This window comes from Saccopteryx leptura, chromosome X (assembly GCF_036850995.1).
Source record: "Saccopteryx leptura isolate mSacLep1 chromosome X, mSacLep1_pri_phased_curated, whole genome shotgun sequence".
NCBI classification, from domain to species: Eukaryota; Metazoa; Chordata; class Mammalia; order Chiroptera; family Emballonuridae; genus Saccopteryx; species Saccopteryx leptura.
Window position 1 is genome coordinate 86,142,215 of NC_089516.1, and position 15,514 is coordinate 86,157,728.

Sequence of the window (15,514 nt, forward strand, 5' to 3'; positions counted from 1 at the left end):
TAAGGGTACTTTTCCCTATTTCTTTAAGAAATGCCAATATAATCTTGATATGAATTGAACTGAATCTACAGATGGCTTTGGCCAATATGAACATTTTAACAAAATTATTCCAATCTATTACTATGAAATATCTTTCCTTTTTTTCCCTTTAATTCCTGCCATCAATACCCATATTCACCTCCATAATTAAATTACTAAGTATTTTATTGTTCGTAACGCTATTGTGAGACTGTTTTCCTTATTTCTTAGCTAGAAAGTTTGTTTTTAATGTACAGAAAGACAACTAATGTTTGTATGTTGGTTTTTGAATCCTGCAACTTCATAGAATTTATTTACAGTAATCCCTTCCATACCACGGTTCACTTTGCATGCTCTCACTGTACGGTGGATTTTTAAATTGTATATATCGAATTTTGTATCACAGATTTTTCGATATTGCGGGATTTTACTGTAGGTAGGTACTTTTATATATTTTTTTAATTATTTTTGTGATAAAATAAGTATTATCTAGCCTAAAAAAATTGAAAAGGTTTATAACAGTGTGGGGAGGGTTTATAACGCCTTAAAATATATATAAATAATAAAATAAATATAAGGTCGCTACTTTGTGGATTTTGGTCTATCATGGGGGGTTCTGGAACCTAACCCCTGCAATAGGCAAGGGACCACTGTATTAGTTCTCACAGTTTTTTTTAAGTGGAGTCCAACCTTTTCCATGTAATAAGTCATGTCATCTGCAAACAGATACAATTTTATTTATTCCTCTCCAGTTTAGATGCTTTTTATTTCTTTTCCTTGCCTTAATACTCTGGTAGGACAGCCAGCAACAGTGGCCAGGTGTTTATTGTTTGCCATGTTAGAGGAACAGTTTTCCACCTTTCACCATGGAGTATCATGTTAGCTGTGGGTTTATCACATGTGGCCTTCAATACAGTGAGTTATGTTCCTTCTATACCCAACTTTTTGAGAGATTTTATCATAAATGGATGTTGAATTTTGTCAAAGGCTTTTTCATCTTCATGTACTGAGATGATCATATGACTTTTATCTTTCATTCTGTGAATGTGCTGTATCCCATTTATTGATTTATGTCTGTTGAACCATCCTTGCATCTCAGGGATGAATCCCAATTGATCACAGTGTATGATCCTTCGAATGAGCTGTTGAATTCAATTTTCTAGTTGTTGATGGATTTTGCACGATGGTGGGATTCAAATAATTATACAACCAGTTCTCTGCCATAATGACTGTTCTAAATAGAAAAATTGATGTACCTAAAGTTAGTTTATTCTTTCATGCATTTAATACTTAAATAAGAACAATAAAAGAGGTACACAAAACTAGATGTTATAAGCTTTAAATATTAATGAAAAAAATATTAAATAATACCTGACAAAAAACAATAAAACTGTGATTTAAGATATTTCCATAGTGCTTCTTGATTGGTGTCCTCACTTGCAATATTTTTCCCCTATGGACAGAATGAACATCACTACAGGCACTTAAAATACACTATTGGACAGATGAACGTTAAAAAAGAGTGAGGAATGTAAAGTAATGATTTCCACATTGGGCGGCTATCTAGGTGCCCCCCTTAGAGAGAACCCTGATGACAAGTGCCATTTTAACAACCGGTTTGCCAAACAACAAAATATTAGGTATGGGTTCTGTTAAACCAGTGCGAGCTGGCTGAATCCCACCACTGGTTTTGCATCTATATTCATCAGGTATATTGGCCTGTAAATTTTTCTCTTATCATATCCTTTTATAGTTTTGGTAATGCTGGCCTCACAATATGAGTTTGGGAGTGTTCTTTGTCTTCAACTTTTGGGAAGTGTTTTAAGATTAACATTAATTCTTTTTTAAATGTTTGGTAGCATTCACCAGTGAAACCATATAATCCTAGTCATGTCTTTGTTGTTTCATTACTGCTTTCATCTCTAGTCATGACTAGTCTGTCTATATTTTGTATCTCCTCCTACTTCAGTCTTGGTAGGTTGTATGTTACTAGAAATTTATCCATTTCTTCTAGGATGTCCACTAAGTTTTCATATAATTTTTCATACACGTCTCTTATGATCCTTTGTATTTCTGGGCATCAGTTGTAACATCTACTTTTTTGTTTATAACTTTCTTCATATGAATCCTCTCTCATTTTTTCTGATTTATTATAGCTAAAGGCTTGTCAATTTAATCTTTTTGATAAAAGCAACTCAGTTTTATTAATCTTTTCTTATTCCTGAGGTGTTAAGTTACATTGTTTATTTGAAATTTTTTTTCTTGATGTCTTTATGCCTTTATGCCTTTATGCCTATAAACTTTTCTGTTAGGCCTGCTTTTATCCCATCCCATAAGTTTTGGTATGTTGTATTTCTTTTCTTTTCTTTTTCTCTTTTCTTTTCTTCAGTGAGAGGAGGGGAGGCCAAAACAGATTCCTGCTGGGAATTATCTGCCAAGTCCACAAGGGGGTGACACTCTGCCCATCTGGGGCATTGTTTCATTACTTAGTAACCAAGTCCTTCTTAGCACCTGAGGTAGAGGCCATGGAGCCATCCTCCGTGCCTGGGGCCAATGCGCTCCAATTGAGCCATGGCTGCAGGAAAGGAAGAGAGAGAGGCGAGAGGAGGAGGGGTGAAGAAGTAGATGTGCGCTTCTGCTGTGTACTCTCACGGGGAATCGAACCTGGGACAGCCACGTGCTGGGCCAATGCTCGATCATTGAACCAACCAGCCAGGGCCTGTATATTGTATTTCCATTTTTGTTTTTCTCACAATTTTCTATTTTCTTTTTTCTTCTTTGATCCATTGGTTGTTCAGGAGTGGGTTGCTTAATATCCAAGTATTTGTGTATTTCCTGGTTTTCCTCCTGGTTATTGATTTCTAGTTCCATACCATGGCGGCAGAAAAGATATTTGATTTCAATCTCAAACTGGCGAAGAATTTTTTGTTACCTATCAGATGATCTAGCCTAGAGAATGGTCTGGGCCCATGTGATAAGAACGTGTATTGTGCCGCTACTGGAATGAATATTCTGTATGCATCTATCACAGTGGTAGTCAACCTGGTTTCTACTGCCCACTAGTGGGCGTTCCAGCTTTCATGGTAGGCGGTCGTGGAGCAACCAAAGTATAAATAAAAAGATAGATTTAACTATAGTAAGTTGTTTTATAAAGATTTATTCTGCCAAACTTAGCAAAAATCTGACATAAAGTATTTGGTCAGTAATTATTATTATATGCTTTAACTTGCTGTAACTCTGCTTTATAACTTTTATAAAGTAAAGTTACTTCCCTACTTTATAAATCACCATTACTGTGGAACCGGTGGGCGGTTAGAAAATTTTACTAACAGAGATACAAAAGTGGGTGGTAGGTATAATAAGCTTGACTACCCTGATCTATCAGGTGGAACAAACCCACTGTTTTCTTATTCGTACTCTATTTGGATGATCTATCCATTTTTGAAAGCGGGGTATTAAAGTTCCCAATTATTAATTTATTGCTGTTAATTTCTCCTTTAGTTTTATTAGTATTTACTTTAAATATTCATACACCTCAGGGTTGGGTCTATAAATATTTAAAATTGATATATCTTCTTGATAAATTGATACCTTATATAAGGACTTCGTCTATTTTGACTTTTGTGTGTGTGTGTGTGTGCTTAAAGTCTATTTTGTCTGATTAAAGTATGGCACACCCTGATATCTTTTGGTTACCCTCTGCTTGAAATATCTTTTTCCACTCCTTCACTCTTGGACTATGTATGTCCCTAAAGCTAAAGTAAGTCTCTTGTAGGAAAGTGTATTGTTGATCTTGTTTTACTTTTAATCAATCCAGCCATTCTATGTCTTTTGGTGAGACAAATTAATCAAATTACCTTTAAAGTAATTACTGATTGGAACAAATTTCCTAATCCCTTATTTTTCATTGAAAATATTGGAGTGACACTGGTTAACAAATCTATGCCAGGTTTCAGGTGCACAATTCCACAACATATCATCTGTACATTGTATCGTATGTTCACCAGCCCAAGTCAAGTCTCTTTTCATCACCATTTACTCCCCCTTGACCCTCTTCTATTCCCCCAGCTCTTCTCCCCTATTATAATCAGCATTTTTCAGCATAATAGAGTATGATATTAAATCTCTCTATTGAATTCATCAGTTCAGTCATCTCTAGGATTCCTGTTTGGCTTTTGTTTAATAGTTACAAAATCTTTGATGAACTCATTTTGTTCATCCAAATGTTTTCCTAATTGTGCGTGACCGTATTTCTATGTGTTCTTGTGATTCACTGAATTTTTTTAAGACGATTATTTGGAATTCTATTTCAGAAAGTTCATAGGCCTCCGTATTTTTAGGGTGAGGTATTGGGCGTTTTATACCCTTAGTTTGTACCATTTTTACGTGATTCTTGGTGATTCTTGATTCCTTGCATCAGTATGTGTGCACACAAGGGAGTGGTTCCTACTTCTGGATTTTATATATTCCCTTTGACAGGTAAAGACCTTCTCTTGTCACCTCACCTTGGGACCCTGGATGTGTCAGCTGGGAGTACCTGTGGGCAGACAGGACTTGCCATCAGGGCAAGGTAATTGCCTATTATCTGAACTTAGCAGGTTGGGCTCCAAGCTTGGTGAGCCTGTTAAATGGGTTCTGCATCCCAGTAGGGTGACAGGATAGACACCCCTAACTGGGGTGCAGGGGGCTACTGGCTGTGCTCCATGCTCAGGCGGGGCCACTACCTGGGTTTTGCAATCATCTCTGATCACGCAAGGTCACAGGCCATGCCCCTCAGCAGATGGTGCCATGGGTTGCCCTCTGCAATTGAGTAGTTAGGCTCTGGGCCTGGCCATTGCTCCTGATCGGCTGGGTGCCTGGCTGTGCTCCGTGAGAGAATAGTGCTGCTGGCTGGGCCAGGTTCGGCGGGGGAAGGGAGCGGCACGGTCTGTGTGCTGTTGTCTGACAGGCCCTCTGGCTGAGCTTCACAACCAGGCAATCAACTGGCTGTTGGACAACGTCACTGACCAAGCTCCATGGTCGGGAGGAGCCTCCAACTGTAGCCAAGTAGAGCCCCACGGTGTACTCCACAACTGGGCATGAACCCGGCTGAGCTCACGGACTGAACCCAGGCCCAGGCTATGTGCCGCGATCGGGCCGGGTCACAGGCCACACTCTGCTGCGTGGCAGGGTTGTAGGTCAGACTCTGCAGCTGGGGTTAGTGTAGGTCGCACTCCGAGGCTGCCCAGAATCCCTGCTCAGCCTCCCTGGTTTGCAGGGACAGAGGACATGCTCACCAGCTGGGCAGGGCTGGAGGATGGGCCTCCCAGCTCCCAGGCTCTCCAGACAGACCTGTTGGACAGGTAAGACTGGAGGCTATGCTTGGCATTCGTATAGGGCTGCAAATTCGTTCCCTGTCTGGTCACGACAGTAGAACAGACTCCATGTCTGGTAGAGACTAGTGACTGGGGACTCAGGTCAGGCAGAACAGCCAACTGAGCTCTCTGGCTAGATGGGGCCATGAAATTGGCCCTGAAGATGGGCAGGGGTTGGAGCTGCGATCTCTTCACAGTGAGTCCTAAAAGCAGGAACGTAGTCTGCCGAGGCCCAAGTGTTGGTGGCTCTGTGCCCCATCCCCCTTCCTCCATCTCTATCTGATCCCCAGTGTTCAAGCCCCAGAGAGTCTCCCAGTGAATCTCTGTGAGATGAGACCAGAATGGGTCTTCCGGGAAGCGTCCCATAATGCTGGGGCAGTTGAATGTCTCCTTGGAGAAGCCACAGGCCCCTGGGGGCCCCCTTGTTGCAGCACTGTGCCAGCCTGGGAAAGGCAATGTGGTCAGAATGTAGCCATTCCTCCGACCCAGTTAATGTGGTCCTTCTCAGTGTCTCTGGTTTAGGAGGGTGTTTTGGAATCAACCCTGGGGCGGGGGTTTTTACAATGGTGTCCTTTATATGGAACCGAAGTTGGGAATAACTTATGTCTACCATCTGGATTGAGAGAGAAGGGGAGAGAGAGAGAGAGAAGGATGGCGGTTGGAGCAGGAAGCATCAGCTTGTAGTAGTTGCTTCTCGTGTGTGCCTTGACTGGGCAAGCCTGGAGTTTTGAACAGGTACTACTAGTTTCTGGCCTTTTTATTTGCACCATGAACCCTTTATATCAGTCTCCAAATAAATACATGGGAATATAAAAGAAACCAATTATCCTGAAATAGATATCAACATATTCACCAAAATAAATTGTGATATCATGAATGAGCCTCTTGATTAAAGTATTCAAAGCTAAGATCTACTGGCAGTTTTAATAACTAGTGTAATTTTGAAGTACCAATGACTATAAATAATAGTCTCTGCCACAAATTTAATGTGATGTAAAAGTATTTATTATTTCTATCAATGACAACATTAGAGATTTTGTTAATACTACTTTTGTCTGTTGCCTACATTGTTAATCACATGAAATACCAAACATCCATTAGAAGATGAAGAAAATTAGATGCAGTATTGTTCATATTTAAGTTCAGAAGCACCTGAATTTTTGCAATGGGACCACATAAGGAGCTTTGAACCCTTGTTTTGCAACCTCTGCTTGACAAATATCTTTTGCATATTACTCTGCAGTAATATTAGCCTGCCTTCTATGTTAATCATCTTTTTTCTGCATAGGCTTTTGAATGTGACCATCATCTCCCTAGGAACATGTATTTCCTAAGCATTTAAAAATCATTTGCATGCATTTAATGTTCTAAAATAGAACACACTTTTATTTTTCCCTAAAGACTTGAATTACATTTTTTAAGCTCTTAGTTTCATTTCTTTTCTTTTTTTTTTTTTTATCATTTTTCTGAAGCTGGAAACAGGGAGAGACAGTCAGACAGACTCCCGCATGCGCCCGACCGGGATCCACCCGGCACGCCCACCAGGGGCGATGCTCTGCCCACCAGGGGGCGATGCTCTGCCCATCCTGGGCATCGCCATATTGCGACCAGAGCCACTCTAGCGCCTGAGGCAGAGGCCACAGAGCCATCCCCAGCGCCCGGGCCATCTTTGCTCCAATGGAGCCTTGGCTGCGGGAGGGGAAGAGAGAGACAGAGAGGAAAGTGCGGCGGAGGGGTGGAGAAGTGAATGGGCGCTTCTCCTATGTGCCCTGGCCGGGAATCGAACCTGGGTCCTCTGCACGCTAGGCCGACACTCTACCGCTGAGCCAACCGGCCAGGGCCTAGTTTCATTTCTTTGTCAACGTTTTATATGTAAGTGTGTCTACCAATATTTCATTTTTTACCACTGATACCCTAAAAACACTTCCTGATCTTAAATGTTCCTCTCAATAGATCAAATTAAATTACAGAAGCAGATTTTCAGATGTGAAATAATGACTCCAAGAATCACCTAAATTTAGTGCACCTCATTTGGAACTAACTCATAATTACATATATTAAAAGCTCCTCAATAATTCCAGCTTATGATCACTTTTGAAATGATTCTATGTGCCGCTGTCCAGAGTTTAGGACATTTTGACTTCTTCCACATGCTGAACTCAGTTTCTAGTTTAGATTTAGATATTTTGAAATAAACAAGATATTAGTATTTTTATTTATTCATAACCTTCAAATTTGAGCTTGATCTTGCTGATTAATTTTATTTTATTTCCAGTAAGACATTTATCCTGCCAGATAACAAAAATCTAACACAGTGTGGCAGAAAGAGCCCGGTGACCCATTCTAGGAGAGAGAATACTAGTGTTAACTCAAGTGTCTGGAAAGCAATGTGTCCCTAATTGTTTTCCGTTGTTTTGTTGTTATGAGGAGACAACCACGCCACATGAGCAACAAACTATGTTTATGCATGGTTGGAGTTTAGCACTGTAATCAAATAGAGCTTACAACGAAGTTAATCTGATGATACATATTTAATGCTATGCATTATCGATGTGCTACATGGTAATTAGACATAAATGGCAAACAGCTCCTCGGAATGGCAAATTGCTATTACTTTCGCACCGCTGAGACCAACGTTGCTGGGAAGGGACGGAGAAAGAGGCACTGGCGAATTCTAGTCTTTTCTCCTTCCTGAGGGTGCAAGCACTCTTTAGGGTGCCGGAAAATGAAATCATTGTTTAACCCAAGACCTTCCTCCTTACCAGAAGATTCTTAGCTGTTTGATCGGTGTGGATAAACCCAATATTAACTTCAATAACTCCAGTGAGTTACGCCCAGTGGTGTCTTGGATGCATCCAAGCAGCACAGTTCCGATCATGCGTGCTAGTCAATTGCACGTTAAATTGTTTTTCCAACAATCAGAACTAAGAAAATGAGTTTTGATTGAGATGGGTAAGAAATGAGAGAAAATTGCAGAGTTTCTGGCATTGAGGAGGAAAACAGGCTGGTGTGGAAAAAGAAAACAAGACAAACAACCTCAAAAAAGAGCAAGCACAAACTTGAGATGCAAAGGATGCAAGGTTTAGAACATAGAAGGGAGGTCTAGGAAAGAGGAAGAGACAAGAGAATCCGGGGGTAGGCCTCACACCGCAAACAGGAACCCGCAGAGCCCAGGGCAGGACCTGCCTTTGGGTTTTCCCTCGCTCCCTTCCTAGAGCACACCCCAAAATGGAGTGCAGTCCCATTGCACAAATGGTGCTTTTGTCAGCACAGTAGATGGGAATAAACCCGCAAATTCAGCAATTTATTTTTTTTATTTATTCATTTTAGAGAGGAGAGGGAGAGAGAGAGAGAGAGAGAGAGAGAGAAGGGGGTTGGAGCTAGAAGCATCAACTCCCATATGTGCCTTGACCAGGCAAGCCCAGGGTTTCAAACGGGTGACCTCAGCATTCCAGGCTGATGCTTTATCCACTGCGCCACCACGAGTCAGGCGAAAATTCAGCAATTTAAGAAATAATTTCTTTTAAAAAAATAAATAAATAATTTACTTCCATCTCTAAATTGTAAGCAATTCATTCCTCCCAACTGGACCAAGATTACTCAATTTAGAGAGAGAAATAAATATATATTGCTTTTTTAAAAATAGTTTTACCGAGGTGCTTTTTAAAAAATTATTTATTGATTTTAGCAAGAGAGAGAAAGAGACAGGAACATTGATCTGCTCCTATATATGCCCTGACCAGGGATCGAACCAGCAACCTCTGTGCATTGGGACAAGGCTCTAAGCAACTGAGCTATCAGGCCAGGGCCAAATATATATTGTTCATGTTACACAATAAAGTGAAACATAAAAAAAAAAAATCCCAGGTACTACATTTCTATACACACACATTAAAACATTGTCGCATTGTAGAGACATTGATAGTGAGAATCTCTCTCTTCCTACATTCCCCAAAGAGTTGGAAACCTGACTTTAAAACAAACAACAGTTTTTAATGTCACTAGGAAATAAGTACCACGGTAGCATTCAGCATTTCTACATTATTTATTTACCAAGGCATTTAAGGAAAAACCACACAGCTTAAATAAGTAAAAGAAATGACTACATTGATTAATTCTTCAAAATATGGTTCTATTTTACTATAATTTGATTATACAGAAAAAACTAGAAAACTTCAATTATTGGGTAGCAGTCAGAAATTTGTTTGATTTCGTAGTTTAAATTTAAACTGTCCAATTGAAAAACGGGAAAACTAAATCACATTTAGGTTTCATGCTTTGCTCATTCTGACTACTATGCATGCAAAGGATTGTGGGACTAAGAGGGACAGGAGAAATGTGATCAGCTCTCTATTTCAATTCACAGAAAGAGGGTCTTGTTACTTGCACAAAGAAAAGCATTTTGACTTTGCCACAAGGGACTTCTTATCAAAGTGTAACTCTTACTGAGATTAACATAAGCATGTCACAATAATAAAGAGCCTCTATCAATTTATTAAAGCTTAGTCCTGTAGAAAGTGAATATATACACCAGCAGACCCCAGGTTACGAAAGAGATCGGTTCTGTAGGTTTGTCTTCAGTTGAATTTGTATGTAAGTTGCAACATTTACCTATTAAATGAAACTGTGACAGATGTTTGTCTTAACATAGCATTTATGTTGATCTTTCTATACATATAAATACCTCAACATTTCCAAACCTACAGAACCTTCCTCATCTGTAACCCGTGGACAGCCTGTATGTTTAAAACATATCCATGAGGTAAACTGCAACACAAGTTTCACTACAAAATGAAAGAACTGTGAATAATAATATAAATGAAGCCCCTTTAAAATGGAGAGAGAGTTGCCATGCCAGAGGCAGTGCCTTGCACGTCTTATCCTTTAATCCTCGGGATGTTAAAAGAGGGCCAAATAACCCATGGACTTGGCTAAGCCACCTTGTGCCTGGCAAAAGACCTGTTTGCAAAGATAACAAGAAAGCAATTATTATGACTACTGGGCTGATAACTACTGGGTGAGAGCTCCAAACCTTTGTTGACAATGAACATCACTGTTGGTTGTGTTATCTGCACCAATAGAAATGGTTTCCTTCTACTAACGCAATTGTTCCCCTTCTTTTTCTCATAAATATCTGCTGTGTGTCTCCAAATCGGAACACCATTTGGGCTTCTGCCTGAATCAAGGTTTCCACACTAGTTATTCTTATTGATCTCAAGTAAACACTTGTTTGCCTCTCACTTTGAAAGGCCCTTTTGCTTTCAGGTTAACAACTTCCATATTGACACAGCCCGCTCAAAGGAAAAACTCCAGTTCTCGGAGAATTAAAAACAGCCTGAAGAAGATATGGCAAAACTTTTATAGTGGAAACTATTCAGTCTTCTTAAAAATCAAAGCAAAGGGCATGGCTCAAAAACAAACAATAACAACAACCAAAACTACAAGGACTATGCCCTTCTATGAAACAACTCTGTAGCATTTCCTCCTAGACATTAAACCAGATATATCAAGAATTCTAATAATACGTTAGATCTTCTATAGCACTTTGTTCTAGAAAGCACTTGATTTTTGTTTATTTGTCACTGTGGCCCTGTGATCTCCGATGAGGATGCAGAGGTAGAGCAAGCTGAAATACTTTGACTGGAGAAGGCGGGATGGCAGAAGAGAAAGAGCAGCAGTTTGGGAGTTAGAATAGACCTCGTTCTGAAGTCCCGCTCTGCTACCCTGTCACTTCCCAGCTTTGTAACACTGAGTAATCTCTACACCTCAGTTTCCTTATTCATAAAATGAGGATCTTAGTACTTCTCTTATAGGATTGTTGTAGGATTCAGTGACATCAAATATATAAAGAGCTTGGCACAATTCCCAGTACATGTTAAGTGCCTAACAACAAATAACTGTACCGTGTACCCACTGATCTTGGGCAAGTTATTCCACCTGTTGGCCTCTCTTCTTTTACATTCATAAAATTATAATAACAGTTTCTACTTTACAGGCATCGTGATGATGAAATCCTTGCAATTTCCAGTACGGTGAATAATATAGAATATGTGTACATTTGCATAAACTGAAATGTAAAAAGAACATGTCTAGTGAATGGCAGAAATGGAAAAGAACTGACATCTTCTATGTTGAGTAGTCCTCTGACTACCTACACAGCTAGATACTCCTGATTCCATTATTCCAATACAGAAGAACATTTTCTCACAACTCCATTCGGAAGAGAGCAACCTAGAAACACCTATGAAAATGAATTTAAAAAGGAAAACATGCAAGTTACCTGAATTAAGGCCTCAGTGAGCAGGGCTTCATTGACCTCCAAAATACTGCTTCTTATGTCTTCATATGGCACACGATATGATCCGAGGAAGATAGCTAAAATACAAATTGAGGTTATTAAAATTAGAAGATTGGCCCTGGCCGGTTGGCTCAGTGGTAGAGCGTCGGGCTGGCATGTAGGAGTCCCAGGTTTGATTCCCGGCCAGGGCACACAGGAGAAGTGCCCATCTGCTTCTCCACCCCTCTCCCTCTCCTTCCTCTCTGTCTCTCTCTTCCCCTCCCGCAGCCAGGGCTCCATTGGAGCAAAGTTGGCCCAGGCACTGGGGGTGGCTATGGCCTCTGCCTCAGGCGCTAGAATAGCTCTGATTGCAACAGAGCGATGCCCCAGGGGGGCAGAGCATCGCCCCCTGGTGGGCATGCCGGGTGGATCCCAGTCAGGCGCATGCAGGAGTCTGACTGCCTCCCCATTTCCAACTTCAGAAAAATTAAAATAATAAAATAAAATAAAATAAAATTGGAAGAGCATCAAGTTTACCATCTTAATAAATACCTCATTCTCATCTCACAAACTCAAAATATAAAACATCCATCACTAAAATTAATTTACAGAGTTATGAACAAACAAAAGTACCTCCCATCCAATGGACTACACTACTCATCTGGACAAAATAGACTGTTATCATGGGTTCTCATGTTACAGCTAACACACACTTACATTCCAAAAAAATACTACTACTAGTAGTGATGATGACTGCATGTTTCTGTATTTTTAAAATTATTTCTTTCTCTTTTCTTTTTTTTCCATTTTTTTTAGAAAGAGAGAGACAGACAGGAAAGGAAAGAGATGAGAAGCATCAACTCATGGTTGGTTCACTTTAGTTCACTGATTGCTTTTCATATGTGCCTTGACAAGGGGGCTCAGTTGAGCCAGTTAACCCTTGCTTTAGCCAGCGACCCTGAGATCAAAAGGCACTGAAGCCAGTGACCCTGAAATCAAAAGACATTCAAACCAGTGACCCTACACTCAAGTCGGACAAGCCTATGCTCAAACCCGTGACCACAGGGTTTCGAACCACGGACCTCAGTGTCCCAGGTCGACGCTCTATCCACTGCACCACCACTGATAAGACTGTTTTAGATTGAGCTCATATAAAATGACCCATGAAAAGTTAGAGATCTGATTTCATGTCGGCCTTTTAATTCAATGTAGAATTCAGCATAGAGATTGCTGAATGCATCCGGCACAGTACTTCTTAGGAATGACAATCAAGTAACCAATACAAGGAAAGCATATTAATGTACTTTGCAGATTTCCCACACAGGGAAGAATTTAAGTGTCTGAACCATCGATGCTCCCTGCATTCCTGCTGACATCCATGTGGTACCCTATTAGTTGCTTCATACACTGAATCACGATTTCACTTGTCAACGTCTTCTTAATTAAATATATATTCTGTCATAGTGAAATAATTCAATCAATTATATCTAGAAAAGCTTACGCTTACTCCGAAAGTATTTTTCAATAAGACATTACACTTTAACCTCCACTTAACATCCCTTTTAAAGAACATTTGTGCGTTCTTCTCAGAACAGGAATTTATTCCTGAGAAGTCTTTTGTCAGGAATAGGTCCATATGACTTCATTGACACTTAAAACAAACAAGGAAAAAAATCTCTTATCATCTAGGCACATGATTACCTAGACATAAACACCAAATGAGATCTTTATAATCAAAATTAATAATGTTGACAGATATTAACTAGCAATTAAGATCACCCTGTGCTTTTGCAAAAAGTACTGAATGCCCTCTTTATGAAGAAAATGTATTGTCAGATAAGCAGCATACACAATGACAACAGCTATTAGGAGACTGCTTTCATGATGGCAACATTCGACTGACAGGAAAATGATGAGTTGTTTATTTTAATCTGACTCCCTGCAGCAGTTCTCTAACAAACTAAACTCCTGTGGTATCTCTTTGCGTAATTAGAAATGCTTGATGTGTTGAAACTTCTCATGCATACTGTTTTTGAATATAAACACAGTCTACTGTGGTGACAAAAAAAATGCTAAACTCAATACAGAGGGGACAATCTGTCAAAGCAAAACTTAAGGCCTTCTTAAATGAAGATGGGTGTAACTGTCCGACTGCTTTAGCAAAAGTATACTTAAAGCCTGACTGGTTTGTTAAAGGCTTTAAGGTGTAGAACTGGTTTTAAAGTGTCATGCTTAGCCTTGGCCAGATAGCTCGGTTGGATAGAGCATTGTCCGGAAGCACAGAGATCGCCGGTTTGATCCCCAGTCAGGGCACATATGAGAACAGATGTTCCTGTCTCTCTCCTGCTCTCTTCCTTCCACTCTTTGAAATCAATTTTTAAAAATAATCATTAAAATAAAAAATAAAGTGCAGTGGTCAACAATTTAACCAACTCATATCACAATTAATTCAAGTCTAAAGAAAAGCCAAAAAGGATTTGCCCAATGTGACTAGTGAATAAAACTGTCACTCTCAAGCCCCCACAGAAGGAAAACGAGTAACATGCTTTTCAACTGTGCCTTCCTCTCACTGTGTCCTCTAACAATGCCTAATTACCAGTCCTGTCCAAAGCTTTCTAATTCAGAAATTCCATCAAGCCTGAGGAAGGCTAAATTATGATGGCCTCCAGTCGGGCTGAATGACAAAAAGAAAAAGCAAATCGTGTTCACGCAGAACTATCTTTCTAGTAGATGCTAAATATGCATGGGTCAAATGAAGTTACAACTTTGCTTAAGGAAGTTCACCAACCACCCTCTCCCACCCACCCCTCGCCCCCCACCAAGCCAGCAGTATCACGTACACAGATTCTGGGCCGTTTTGGGATCCAAAACTCTCAACTCTTTCACTTTCTTCCTTGCAGGCTGGGTCTTCTTCTCTTCAGCAGCCTCTGCATTCTTTTGAACTGAAAGAAAAATGTTGATTCATAAACAAGAAAAGCACTAATGCAGATGCATGGAATAGCATTAGTGAGGCACATTATCTACATTAATACAGCTCGTGCCAAAATCAATACATGTGCTTATTTCATTAGTTCGAGGAAGAGGATAAACATGAAAATATAGACGTGTTCAGAGGTTTCCCTACAAATTAAATATCAGCACTTAAGCAGAAAAGATAAGCCAAATAGAACCAAAAATCAATTGCTGCTTCGTAACTAATGTGCAACATTAATTACTCCATTACCAGGTACCTACAAGCAGCGCTGAAATTAAATATATAGAAAAATCTCCCTAATTTGGACTAATTGAGAGAAAAGACATGCATTTATCCTAAATTATGTTAAAATTCAGGCATGTCTTTAATTCAGTGAAATTGCTTTAAAGTACCTGAGGTAACTAAACTGCTGAACAGGTTGCCATATAAAAATTCCTGCTGAGACCTCTTTGAAGAATGGATATGAACCATTTGCAAGTTGCACAACAGTAGCATCCAATTGCATGCACATAATTAACAAACCTCAAAGGCAGGGTCTTTGGGGTATGTTAGCTTTGTCTCCCATGCCATTTTTCTTTTTGTTTAGTACTATTTGCTTTCTTAGAACAAAAAGTATATTTATGCTGCATTCAGAAAGCAACCGTCTAGTTCAGAAGAAATTTAAATGGCCTGAAACTGGGAAGAGTGACAGTTCTAAGAAGTGGCTTTAGTTCTCCGTTACCTCCATCAGCCCTCTCCCAAATAACCCATCCCAAAAACTGATGTGAGAAACAACTTGGATGGCTGGCTGCTATGAAAATGAAGCTTTAGTCCCTGGCCACAGGCTCAGTGGATAGAGTGTCAGCCTAGCATATGGAAGTCCTGGTTTTGATCCCCGGCCAGGGCACAAAA

The 15,514-nt window shown here is 39.9% G+C and overlaps 1 protein-coding gene across 1 annotated transcript in view; it reads right to left on the reverse strand.

Moving 5' to 3' along the window:
• DIAPH2 (diaphanous related formin 2) overlaps nucleotides 1-15,514 on the reverse strand; it is a 983,541-nt gene that overhangs the window by 568,513 nt on the left and 399,514 nt on the right. The window contains exons 19-20 of the mRNA XM_066356043.1: nucleotides 14,490-14,591; nucleotides 11,653-11,747 (exon numbers count right to left, since the gene is read on the reverse strand). Of these exons, the coding sequence (XP_066212140.1) occupies nucleotides 11,653-11,747; nucleotides 14,490-14,591 (197 nt within the window). The remainder of the gene's footprint in view (nucleotides 1-11,652; nucleotides 11,748-14,489; nucleotides 14,592-15,514) is intronic.